The sequence below is a fragment of the Branchiostoma floridae genome, chromosome 16 (genome assembly GCF_000003815.2).
Source record: "Branchiostoma floridae strain S238N-H82 chromosome 16, Bfl_VNyyK, whole genome shotgun sequence".
In the NCBI taxonomy this organism is placed as follows: domain Eukaryota; kingdom Metazoa; phylum Chordata; class Leptocardii; order Amphioxiformes; family Branchiostomatidae; genus Branchiostoma; species Branchiostoma floridae.
The window spans coordinates 9,535,215-9,548,007 of record NC_049994.1 but is presented as its reverse complement, the minus strand read 5'-3'; the positions used below and the strand labels follow the sequence as shown (position 1 = coordinate 9,548,007).

At 40.3% G+C, this 12,793-nt stretch overlaps 1 protein-coding gene across 3 annotated transcripts in view; it reads left to right on the top strand.

Annotated features, from left to right (window-relative positions):
• Nucleotides 1–12,793, top strand: part of LOC118403251 — a 17,868-nt gene extending 5,075 nt beyond the window's left edge. The window contains exons 2-13 of one of the 3 annotated variants that reach the window (XM_035801856.1): nucleotides 147–270; nucleotides 754–951; nucleotides 1,353–1,493; nucleotides 1,881–2,078; nucleotides 2,407–2,445; nucleotides 3,190–3,315; nucleotides 7,188–7,286; nucleotides 8,248–8,373; nucleotides 8,770–9,054; nucleotides 9,884–10,063; nucleotides 10,763–10,847; nucleotides 11,433–12,793. In XM_035801856.1, the coding sequence (XP_035657749.1) occupies nucleotides 147–270; nucleotides 754–951; nucleotides 1,353–1,493; nucleotides 1,881–2,078; nucleotides 2,407–2,445; nucleotides 3,190–3,315; nucleotides 7,188–7,286; nucleotides 8,248–8,373; nucleotides 8,770–9,054; nucleotides 9,884–10,063; nucleotides 10,763–10,847; nucleotides 11,433–11,605 (1,774 nt within the window). In that variant the 3' untranslated portion in view covers nucleotides 11,606–12,793. The remainder of the gene's footprint in view (nucleotides 1–146; nucleotides 271–753; nucleotides 952–1,352; nucleotides 1,494–1,880; nucleotides 2,079–2,406; nucleotides 2,446–3,189; nucleotides 3,316–7,187; nucleotides 7,287–8,247; nucleotides 8,374–8,769; nucleotides 9,055–9,883; nucleotides 10,064–10,762; nucleotides 10,848–11,432) is intronic. The other 2 variants (XM_035801858.1, XM_035801857.1) reach the window with 2 other exon arrangements.

Genomic DNA, 12,793 nt, shown 5'->3' with positions numbered 1-12,793 from the left:
TTATTGTGAATGAATGTTAAACCATCAACGGAAAGAAGAAGACTTCATCTTTCTTGACCAGGTGCTGAAATATAGATGGATCATTATCAATATAACGCAGCAAAGACTAGGCCACACCCTAACGATGTTGGTGTATTGATTGTTAGGTACGACAAGGATCTTCCACCACCCGAGTGCAGCCAAGTCAAAAAGATTGTAGCAGCCAAGTTCAAAGAAGGGGATGTTCACAACGCAGAGTTGGACTTCCGTTCGAGACTCGAAGCAGAAAAGGTAGCTGAATACAACATTCTATGTGTTTTGAAAGTAAATAGTTCCTTCAGTCATCTATTCTTTCATCTATCATCTATATCATATTTCCAAGTACAGCTTACCTGAAATGGTTGCAGTCTTTAGGACGAGTTACAGTACTTTGATTTTACTTGTCAGAAATAGCTTGAGCAGTTTAACCGGTACATTGAACATGTACCTGTATATTGCTCCTGTTCATGTTAAAGAACAGTGGGCGGTACTGGATCCGAGTAACCGTTCATCTCCGTTTTGTCCTTCGTCAACAGGAAATAGAGCGTGTTCTGGTGGAGAGGCAGAAATACGAGGACGAGCCACTGTACTTTGATTGTGCTTGTCAAAAATAGCTTGAGGGGTTTAATCGGTACATTGAACATGTATATTGCTCATGTTCATGTATATTGATCCTGAACAGCTCCTAACTGGATCCAGGTAAATGTTCATCTCCGTTCTGTGCTTCGTCAACAGGAAATAGAGCGTGTACTGGTGGAGAGGCAGCAGTACGAGGACGAGGTACTTCCGGTGGGTACGGTGGTGGAGAAGGAGCGTGCAGATCTGGTGTGTAGGGACGCCTCGCGCCAGGTCAAAGGTCGCTTCATCAACGGAGTTGTCGAGGACGAGCACGAGCACGACCCTGGCCTGAAGGAACGAGAAGAAATCACCGAGGTATTTATTCTTCAGCTCTCTATCATTGGTAGTTGTTGTGTCAAAATGTACCTTTTTTTCTTAGACCAACAAGATGTCAATCTTTTCTTCCTCCTAACTCCTGTATGATGCTGTAGTCCTGTGGCTTATACTATGACGAGCAATACCAAGACATACTAACACATCTGTATTTGTCAACTGTTTCATTACACATATGACAAAATGAAAATGGAATTGCTGTATTCAAAAGAATAATGAGCTCTAGATGTAAAAGTGAAGTTCTGTGACAAAATGGCAGCAAACTTGACCCACAACAGTCTGCATCTATATCTGCATCTATTCAACCAATGTACTCTACTTGTATTTTTGGGTTGACTTGCTTTCTAATGGATTCTCTTTGTAATTATTTTCACTGTTCGTAGGAAATCCTGTTGATCCGTCAGAGACAGCTTGAGGAAGAGGAGCGCCTGATCAGGGAGCGGTTCGAGCGCGGCGAGATCATCAGTGAGGAGGTGATCCAGAAGCTGAGGGAATCCCGTAGGAGGATCCAGGAGGAGATCGAGGTATCGTTTGGTTGAGGTGTCAATCATTACACCCAGGATGGCACTCATTGGTCGAGAGCATGCCCTTAGTGTCCAATGAGTGCTAATTGTATGTACTGAAAGGTTTTAAGTGGTCTTCCTATTGCTGTCTCTAATTAGATAAGCTTCTTCATACAAGATGCTAGCAATCTTAAACTATACTATGGGTAGCTTGTAGAGATTTGATTGGGCGCCTTATAGATCTTTGATTAATGTGGATCTTGAGTAGTGATGCCACTTGAATACACGTCTAATAAAAAATCGACGGAAAAATATTTTCATCCAGTTCTACTATCTCTTTGTTGTTGTGTTGTAAAAAGAAATGACCTGATTCTACAGTAGTAACAAAGAAAAATGTTGAATTTCCAGGAGTACGTGTTGACGACTCCGACAGAGATCCGAGTGGTGTACGAGTCTGAGCCAGTAGAAAGCGACCTGCCCTGCGAAGGTGATATGGAAGACGTTCCCGTGGTGCTCGGCAAGTCCAAGAACGTTCGGAAGCGCTTCGAGAGCCTGGGAGACCGGGAGGAGCTGGTCATCATGCACGTGCCGAAGGACAGGGTCTGGGTACGTGCGTTAACGGTCATTGTTCATACGAAACTTGCATGTTTTTCCCTGTAGGCCCAAAAATATAGCAACATTCAAAGAAAGAGTGCATGTGCATTGTAATCGAAACTGTGTAGAATGCGTGCGCCATTGTTCGTCAGAAAATTGCATAGCTTTTCCCTGTAGACCAAAAAGATATATCAACATTCAACACTTCATCAAAAATTATATTTTTGCGATGTTCTTTATACTTAAATTAATGAGCTTACAGAACCTCTTTGATGACACAAGGAGGGCGACCAAACAGTCCTATTTATAGTGCTTCTCATTCACACTTTTTGCCAAGCAGAAAGCTGTTCCTGCACGCCAGCCTGCCAAGAAACACGAGGTAAGTCGTGACACTGGTATTCTTGCACTCTATGTTTTGTGAAACTTGTAAAAGCTTTCAATGTTGTAATGTCGCTTCACTCACATCTTGGGCGGTAGATATGTGTAAGCAGTGCCGCAGAACACATAATTGTTTTTGTCTTCGTGCAAAGTTTGCTTTGCTACGTGGTTTCTGCCTTGTTGCGTGTCAAAATTTTCATTGTTACAGTTTTGCACATTTGTAGAAATCATTCTCTTCTTCAAACCACACTTCATCTTATGACGTCATGTCTTGAGATCCATGACGTTATGAGCTAACAGTCTGTAGCGTTGATAATAGTACAATAGCCAGAGCATGATATGAGAAACCTTGTTGAAGGTATCCTTGCGTTGCCAAAAAATGCTGCTTTTGTTTACAACTACGCTAACATTACACACAAAAGTTTGTGTTTTCATCAGTTGTGCAATGTAGCGTCAGCGGACAAATCTCAAGAGCAATAATTGTTCAAGAACAAATCTGAGATGGTCGCAAGTCTTTGTAGCCTCGCTCTCTAGAGAGCTATTTCCAGTAGAAACGTGGTCTCATTTGTAGGTTACTCTTTTTTGTTAACAGCTATGAATAACTAACTCGCACCTTGAAGAAACGTTTTTTTCACTCACCTTTTTTTGAGATCTTCAAACAACTCACGCTCACAGAAAAATAACTACTTCAGGGTAATAAAGCTAATAGCCGTTTCACGAGAGTAAGGGTTCGCTCTAAATGCAGGTGGTGAAGTTGGAGATGATACGTAGCGCCAGGGTTCAGGTGGAGAGACCGAGCGGCCTGTCTCCGCACCAATTCCTCCCTCCCCACGTCCCCCCAACACCGCTCCCAAGGACCGAACCACCAAAGGTAAACCATCGCGCTGTGGTGAACGTGCCAACTGAGTTGTTCTTGGTTGTCCCAACATGCACGCTTTCTTTCTCTTTCCAGTTTTGTGTCTAAAACTTTTAAATTAAGACGTTTCAGGATTGGTAGATGTTACAGTACTCAGCAGTAGTAAGAGATGTTTCTTTCAAAGAGTATAAGTGCATGTAGTTTGTAATCGACACTTTTTAAGCCTCTAAGAAAGAGTGTAACAGTACATGTGCATTGTAATCGACACTTTAATTGACATGGACAAACGTTGTCAAATATTAATCACACGAAATCGAACTGTTTAGCATGCATGCGTTAATAATCATTGCTCATCCGTAAATTGTATTTTTGCATTTTGCCGCCTTAGCGGCAAAATGCTCTGAGGCCAGAATAGTGGCCGTTGTGATGGAGTGATGATGAGATGAACGGACCTGTTCAAAATCTGCAATGCATTTGTATACATGTTAAAAGCTCTGTCGTGAGTCATTGTCTGTGGTCCGTAATGGGGCCTGATATTTGATTAGATTAAATGAATGAAGTATGATATTCCTAAGATTGATGCAGCATATAATCAAATTATTGCTCTTACATTTTAACGTTGTATTACCAATTCATAAAGATGAAATGTTTTCCAAATAAATCGTGTATATATATATAACAGTTACATATAGCCTATCCCAGATTCCTTTGCGACTTAGTTAATATTCATTATGTGGCAGTGGTGTTTTCCGTGCGTGTAGCGATTTTCGATTGATCGCCGTGTAAAATTGAGAAAGGCCTAGAACTTCAAACTTACCAGAATTGTAGTATATAGTATGGAGGCCCTGGCAATGTAAAAATTTTAAGCAGGGGATAAAAGATTGTTGAGATATGGCCTTCGGGAAAATGCCTCGCGAGACGGGAAAGTCACTTCCGCGTTTACGTGTTCGAGCGCTCTGCGGGCATGGCGTTGCGTCAGCCTGATTTGCATCTCAGCCTTATTTGGAAGCAACCCATATATGGTAGGATTGGATAGACAAGAAAACAAGCTACAATTTGGTACGTGAAACTTTCTTGTACCGCAATTTTAAGGTGGTTTACCTCCAGTTTGCAAATTTAGATGGCATTTTTCACCATTGATGTCTTATTTTTTCAAAAAGTTGCATCCATGTGTGTAACAAGCGGTTTCTAAGCTTTAAAATGATGTATAACATGTGTAGGTTTGTTGTGAGTTAGCGATGTGAATGTTCAACATGTGCGACTCGCTCCGTGTGGTGTGCCGAGTCCGGGCCGTGAGTTACGGCCGTAGGACCCTGCATGTTAGGCGGGTCCATAATTATCAAAATATTCTCGTTTCCATGTAAATAATTAGCGTATTGATATTCATTAAATTGTATACAGATAGCCTTTATAAGTGTAGATACATTGTATGTTCGGACACGTTTGTTTCAGGTTTGAGACGCAAAACTTTTGTTTTCTTTGTCACCAACTTCATGAAAGGAAACATCATTTGTAAATGTGTCCAACGTGAGCATATTTACGTTGAGATGATCACTGAAGTTCAATTTTTACCTTGTAAGATCCCAAAAATCAATAACATAGCAAGTTGTGTTTGTTGTTGAATGTGATATCAAGGGCATAGAGGTTTTTGCTGATATTTCCAATGTTAAAAGTTTTCAGATTTGCAAGATGCTGCATTGGGAATAGCACCTGGAACATCATAGAAGAAATTGAGATGGCACAGAGGGAGAATTACAATGTATCAACCATTCAAAGCTGTGCAGCTTAGAAGAGGAGCTACCAAGTCTTTTCAAACATATGTTGTAATGTCAAAGAATTATCAATTGTTCAATAAACTTGAATAAACCAGTTACAAAGTCAGGTGGTCATGGTTCATAGGTAATATCTTTATATACTTTTGGTCATCAGATGTCGTAAAAGTAGTATTTCCTGGTGAAATGTGATAGTTTTGATGGCAAATTTAGAATTAGCATGTGCCAAAACCCTTTAGTAGTAAGGTATGCTGATATTCAATGCTTATGGTCAGACTGTGAAAGGGAATAACTCAAGAAGGGGTTGACGGATCATCATGATTATTGGTATGTAGATAGATTAAGTGATGCTTCGTGTAATTAAATATTAATTATGCAAATCAGAAGCTAATTTGCATAATTGATGTGGAAATTATCTAAACTATTTCTATTCTGTTATATTAAACATGTGATATTTGTCACTGAGATAGAGAAGAATGTTGATAGGTAATTTTTTATGTGGACTTATATAAGTGACAGGTGCCGATGACCTTTGACCTTTTGAGATATGTTACAAATTAGTATTTTTGATTACACATAATCTCGCAACCATGTCTCTAGAATGTCTGCAATAAACTGTTAAGAGAATCTACTACATATTTCCAATATCTGAAATATCTTAGTTATAATAATCTTTATTGCAAATTCATGCCCGAGGGCTAATTGCATACAAAGTAAAGTAGTAGTGGTATACATAAACATAATTAACAAAGAAGGGAAATGATATTCATAGATAAATCAAAAGGGAATAACGTCTAAACTAAATCTATTTCTACCTAAGCTATAAGATGGGTTTGACTTCTTTTCCGTAAGCAGTGGAAGATGAATTGTCCAACATTTTCATATATAAAGGAGTTGGACGACTTAAGTAAGAAGATTGATTTTTGTTGGTCGGTAAGGTGATAAAAGCTTGGGTAAGTTTTACTGATTTTAAGGAAAAGTTTGTTTCTTTCGTAACTGTAATGTGAACATTTACAAATGAAATGTAGTTCATCTTCCACTGCTTTCCTTGAACAATGATTACACGTTCTCTCGTCAACGGACAGTTATAGGATGAACAGTTTATTGATTATCGCTCTTCAAAAAGGGGTCATCTGGAAATAATTGGCCACTTTTCCAGCTGTGCCATGCTGAAAAAACTTAATTTTCAGCAAGTTGACCTCACCTGTAGTGAAAGAAAAAGGCAAATAAACACCTTGATTGCTACAAAATACTACTTGGACTGTGCAGAAAAGAACTTTAGAGTGGCACAATGTTTTTACTTTCTTAATTATTGCTAATTAGAAATGCGATTTTCACACCTGGCGCCACACCTGCGGACACCGCCCAGCAACTTTAAAGGGCCATATCTCTGGAACGGAAGGTCCGATTTTTGTTCTGTATTTTCATAAATCAACACCCTCTATTAGGGAACACAAATGTTCTGATTCCCCTGGGTACAAAACAATTTCGACTGGAAACCCTATCATTAGTAGGATTTCCAGTGCGAAAAAGGAAATTGCCACGATTTTTCATTGATCGCCCTGTATTATCGAAAAAGAACTGGACCTTCTAACTTACCAGATTTGTATACATGTATGTACTATGGAGACCGTGACAATGTAAAAATGTTAAAGCAGGGATAAACGATTGCTGAGATATCATTTTCTGAAAAGTGCGCTATGATGCAGAGAAGTGACTTCCGGGTTCAGGGTCACTACACAAATACCTCTGACGTCAGCCTGATTTGCAGAGCTACGGTCCGGGATCGAGTCCAGGGGAGGGTGATTTTAAATTGTTCTTGTTTCCTTTTTACATCCATTTAATATAAACAATAGTTTCAGCACATTCCAATAACTAGAAAAAAACCGTGTACACACGCAAACCTTGGCAAAATGCCAGCTTTTTTAAAGCACTTGTTTTTAATGTAGGCCAAAAAATATAGCCACATTCAAAACATCATTAAAATAATGTTTTTTAGATGTTCTGTACCATTATAGCTTTTAGAGCCTTGTGCTGACACAAAGTAATAGACGGCGACCAAACTGATGTATTTATAGCGTTTCTCGTTTGTATTCACACTTTTTTGCCCATCAGAAAGCTGTACCTGTCCCCGAGAAGCCGCCGACGCCGCCACCGGAGAAGAAGGTGGTGTTCACTCCCAAACCTACACCCTCGCCTGCCAAAAAACACAAGGTAAGTCCATGACACTGGTAGTCTCACATTCCATCTTTTAGAAACTTGTCGGAACTATTACAAAACTGTGTATGCCTTAGTTTGCATACACAAACCCATGGTTTGGTCCATTATGAATAAAAATGACCAAGAAATAAGATTCTGCTGTATAACCCCCGCTTAATTTCTGTAAGGTAGATGCTTTTTGTCCGGTCTGATTTAACGTAAAAGAAATCAGTTCCAAGGACATTTGAGAGCTTTAGGAAGACGTTATTACTGTAAACGCTTTCAATGTTGTAATGTCGCTTTACCCACATTTTAGACGGTAGATATATTTTGGCAGTGCCTCAAAACACATTGTTGTTGTCTTCTTGCAATGTTTGCTTTGCTATGTGCTAAGTGTTGTGCCTTTCTACCTTGTTGCATGTCAAACTTTTCATTGTTACAATTTTGTACATTTGTAGAAATCAAACTCTTCTTCAATTAACACTCTACCCTTATAGCGTCATGTATAAAAGTCCATGACGTTATGCGCTAACAGTCTGTAGCGTTAATCTAGTACAATAGACAGAGCATGGAATAAAGAACATTGTCATTGCGTTGACCCGAAAGTGTTGCCATTGTCTATAAGTGTGCTAACATCAGATACAAATTTTTGTGTGCTCATGAATTGGGCAATGTAGCATCTGAAGACAAATCTCAATAGCATTTCCTGAACAAATCTGAAGTCTTTGTAGCTTCACTATCTAGAGAGTGATTTGTAGTGGAAACGTAGCGTAGGTTTGCTGGTTGCTGTTTCGTAGTGTAGAGCGGCTATGAGCAGCTAACTCGTACCTTGAAGAAACGGTTTTCACTCACCCATTGTTTGGGATTTTCGAATCACTCTTACTCACAGAAAAAAAGTAACTACTTCAAGGTGGTAAATCTAAGAGTGTAATACATCCAGCCGTTTCACGAAGGTGCGGGTTCGCTCTAAATACAGGTGGTTAAAGTGGAGATGATACGGAACGCCAGGGTTCAGTTAGAGAAGCCGAGCGGCCAGTCTCCGCACCAATTCCTCCCTCCCCGCGTCCCCCCTACACCGCCCCCACGGACCGAACCGCCAAAGGTAAACCATGGCGCATCGCTGTGGTGGATGTGCCAACTGAGTTGTTCTTGGTTGTCCCAACATGCACGCTTTCCTTTTCTTTCCACGTTTGTCACTAAAATCTTAAGATTAGGACATTTCAGGATTGGTAGATGTTGCAGTCTGTCATTGTGTCTAAAAAATGTCTTCTATCTAAAGCAGCTAAGAAAGTGTGTGAGTGCATGTACTTTGTAATGGACACTTGGCATGGACCTACGATTTCAAATACTTAAGATCCAACTGTTTATAATAGATGAATGAATTCCACGTTTTCGCTCTTTGATGACAAAAAGTTCTCTGCCTTGCCAAGAGAACGGAAATTGACAATGTAGACGTGTTCCTTTGTGAATTTGAGTCATATGTTTGTATACAAAACAGGTGACGTTTGAAGAGCCAACCCTGGTGCCCGCAGCCGAGCCCCGTAGAGTGACGGTTGGTCCCGTAGCCGCTACCAAGACTGTGGCAAAGGCGCTCGTCGCCGAGCCAGTGAGAGGCCCCAAGACTGTGGTCACCGGGCCCGTCGTAGAGTCACGAGTAGTGGCGACCGGTGGCCGAGATGTATCGACCAAACGCGAGGAAAGCCGAGACGTCTCGATCAAACGCGATGAAACCCGAAAGATATTCGTCGGGCCAGCCCAAGTGACCACAAAAGTTGAAACGGTGGTAAGTTGAAGCTATAATGGTTGTATTAAAATGACAAAATAACTTCTATGACATCATATCATTGTCAGAGATTGTTTGTTTTGCTGTTCCTTTTTTCAGACAGGCATATGCACATTAAATAATACTTACCATATTCTTCCTTTATTATATCATCTTTGACTTTGATGAATCATATTCCCAGATGATAGAGAGAGCAATCTTCTTTATTGTGATCGGTAGATACTCGCAAAACCATACTAACGTACTCTATACCTTTTTTGTGTCAATAAAGTCATGAGACATGAGTCTGTTGTTCCTGTTGTTGGAAGCTGTTTTAAGGCTATTGGCATGCTGTAATCTAAAAAAAAAACTGGATAGGCTGGTAGGAACCTCACAGTTGAGCTCCTGTACCCAAATTTGTGACTGGGAGACCACAATTCAATCCTGTGGATGTCATCTCGGTTGGGGCTGCATTCGTCTTTCGGAAGGGACGTAAATGGAAGTGCCTCGAGCACGTTAAGGGGAAGGACTAGCAAACCCTCCCTGTAAAAATCTACCCTGGTACTGATACAGCAAGAAACGTTTTGCCACCAGGCAGTACAAGGTTCCGTACGTAATCTCTACGCAGATTTACCTGTGCTATAAGATATTATCAAAGCTGGCAAAGGAGTTTAGCCGGCCAAAGGGAGTCGGCCAGTCACCGGTAGCCATACACACTCCCAGGCCGGCTTCAGTCCTCTGTCAGCTTTTGATACTATCTTATCGGGTACCATAGGATCTGCTTGGAGATTATTCCGAACGAACGAACGAACGAATGTAAAAGTGAATCGTGATAAATCTATGTTTTCAGAGGGGCGACCCGAGCGTACAGCGCCACGTGGAGACCGGGCCCGTGGAAGAGGTACGGGAGGTCATCACGGACCCAGACGGCACCAAACGCACCATCATCCGCCGCCGGGTCGTCAAGACCACCAAGACAACTACCAGCACTCCCGTCATCACCAAGCGGGTGGAAACCAAGACACATGCGGTAGGGGTGTGAATTATTCAACTTCGTTCACTCACTCATACCAGGGCGTTGAAAAAATGAAGGTTATATCTTCAGCAGTGACGTTCGTGTGTCTGTCTGTGTGTATGAGACTCAGTATGAACACGATAATAATTGCTTGAATGGATTGGATATTTTGTACTATTTCCGGTTAGATATCCTGTATTCTTTACAAGCTATTGTCACGATTTGGGGGATGGTATCTTGTGCTTGGAAAGAAGTGGCAGAAGTTTAGACTTACCTAGATTTGAATTGTAACGTCCAAGAGGATAGCTGAACAAGCAAATAACAGATTTTCATGATTTTTCCATTCACTCTACATTTTTTTACCCTCCTTGACACAAGGACAAGCCAAGAAAATTTGTTAGATTGTTTCAACGGATTCTCAGTTAATACATAATTGTCAAAGTAGAAATAGGTTTATTCTTGTGTTTTCATGACAAAGTATAACAGCCAGTGTTTCTCAGAACATATTATAGAATATGTAACTGAACTCGCGTTGGTTGAAAAAGTGCCCGGTAACAACATGCAAAGTGTTTTTTTTTCTACTTTTTAATTTACTTATTTGGTTGCCTTTGGCTTTTGTGTGCATTACATCACCATTTACGAAAATAACAAGATTAAGGTACTTATTGTGTGCAGTGTTTATGTGCTGTTGTTAACCCTACATTATTAACCCAGGCGAGTGCGAACGGCATGATGGGAAGTGGCACAAACATGGCTGCCCCAGACTCACCCAGTGATGAGGAGGAACTTCAGGAATTTGGTATATGTCTAACTGCATCCACATATAGTCGTACGGTATTTATCATAATGTAAAAACTTTATATAGTTGAACAGTTGCATATTGTTGTTAATATCATGAAACGACAGTAAAACCCAATGTAACAATCTGGATCTTTTCGAAGGTGGTTCAATTCATTTATACCTTACCCTGGAAACCAGACTTTTAACCATGGCCGGCAGAGATAATCTCCAAGCAGATCCTACGGTAGCGTTAGATAGACCGTCGTACTATTTTGATGTGTACTTAAGCAGGCTGTAACAGAGCTAAACCACCGACAAGGATCTAAGACCACCTTTCCCGTAACGAGTTGAAGACTGCTGGATTTTGTACGACACATGCACAAGAATACCTTAGATTTGCGATCGTTCGACGGTCGTACAACGAATGTTAGCGGGCCTAAAGTGATACAAAACGCAAACTATTCCCCTTTGCAGTACTCGCGATAGTGTTCTTAACCTTTGTGTAACAATAACGTCGAAGTAAGGATATTTTTGCTTCAAGCATCTACTTGTTCCTTGTAGAACATATAACGAAAAAAATGTGATTTTTTTTCTACTTGTGTAGGTCCGGTCTGGGGTAACTCGTACAGCGGAACAGAAAGTCACCATGTCCTCGAAGAAGGTGACGTCATCTTCCGGGGAATCCGTAGCCAAGGCAACCAAGACGATCACCCGACAAGTATCCCCTGGGGACGTGAGGGTGGAAACACAGATAAAACAGGCTCGTTCCCAGGATAAAACATCAGTAACCAAACGTACCACATAAAGACGAATGTAAATGAATTCATAACTGTTGATGTGCAACATCGATATTTCTGAGGGAAATAGGAAAAAAAACAAAAAACGAAACAAGAGTTCGAGATGGACATGTTTTCGAGAATTTAAAATCAGAATATTACGAATGTGAAAATGGCAGGCGTGAAAAGCAGTTAAACGACACGGCATTCAATAGATTGGTAAACTAGTAATTTATGTCAAGGATTTTACCTCCTTGAATATATTAAGGGCGCTGGCACAATATTTGCCATACTATTTGAATTGATATCTTGCTATGAAGTTCTTCCCAACGCAATTTGAAAAAGCAACGAAGTGTTTACATCATGGATCATAGAATGTCTGTTTTTCATATGGATATACTGAGTGGATTAATAATTACCATTTTCTGCGTATTTAGCTCATATATCAATAGGCTGCGTGTTCATTTCTATCATCTTGAAACCAATGTATTACAAATATGATGATCATGATGATGATAAAAGCAAGGTATCTAGCCACCCACTGGATTGCCACCTAGGTGCGCCACCTAGCGCACGTCTATGCAAATGCAATGCTGTAAAACCTACCGACATGTTCGGGATAATCGTTGATGGTTTATGTTTTTCATAGGGATGTGTTTTTACAAAACTTAATAAAACTGCGGTTACGAATTCTGCATGAAACAAGTTTGCAACAGTCAATGAATGAAAACTGCAATTCCTGGGCTTTTTTAATCGTAAACTTCATGCTAGACGAAACAAAATGAATAGGCGAAAACAGAATTCATAACCATCTGAGTGAAACTAGCTTTTGTGAAATATGTCTAAACAAGGTTATGTCGAGTGCAACGCAGCAAATAAAAAATAAGTATCGAAAGGCTATGGTGTGATATAAAACGTATGTATGCTACAATACAAACCATTTTGCTTTATGTATATCCAGTATGTGCAATAGGATTTAATGATTTACCTTACGTTTAACATATTCTATGCTACAACCAAACTGCTGATATTAAGTAACTCGCTAGATGGAGCGGTAGTGTGCTGTTGTCATTTTCCTGTTGTTGAAGTAAACCCGAATTTGCTTTCAGTGCTGAAGTACACGACATTACTACTGCTGAGCTTGTTAAGGCAGTTTCAAAAATAAAATCGACAACTGAACTGTCGACAA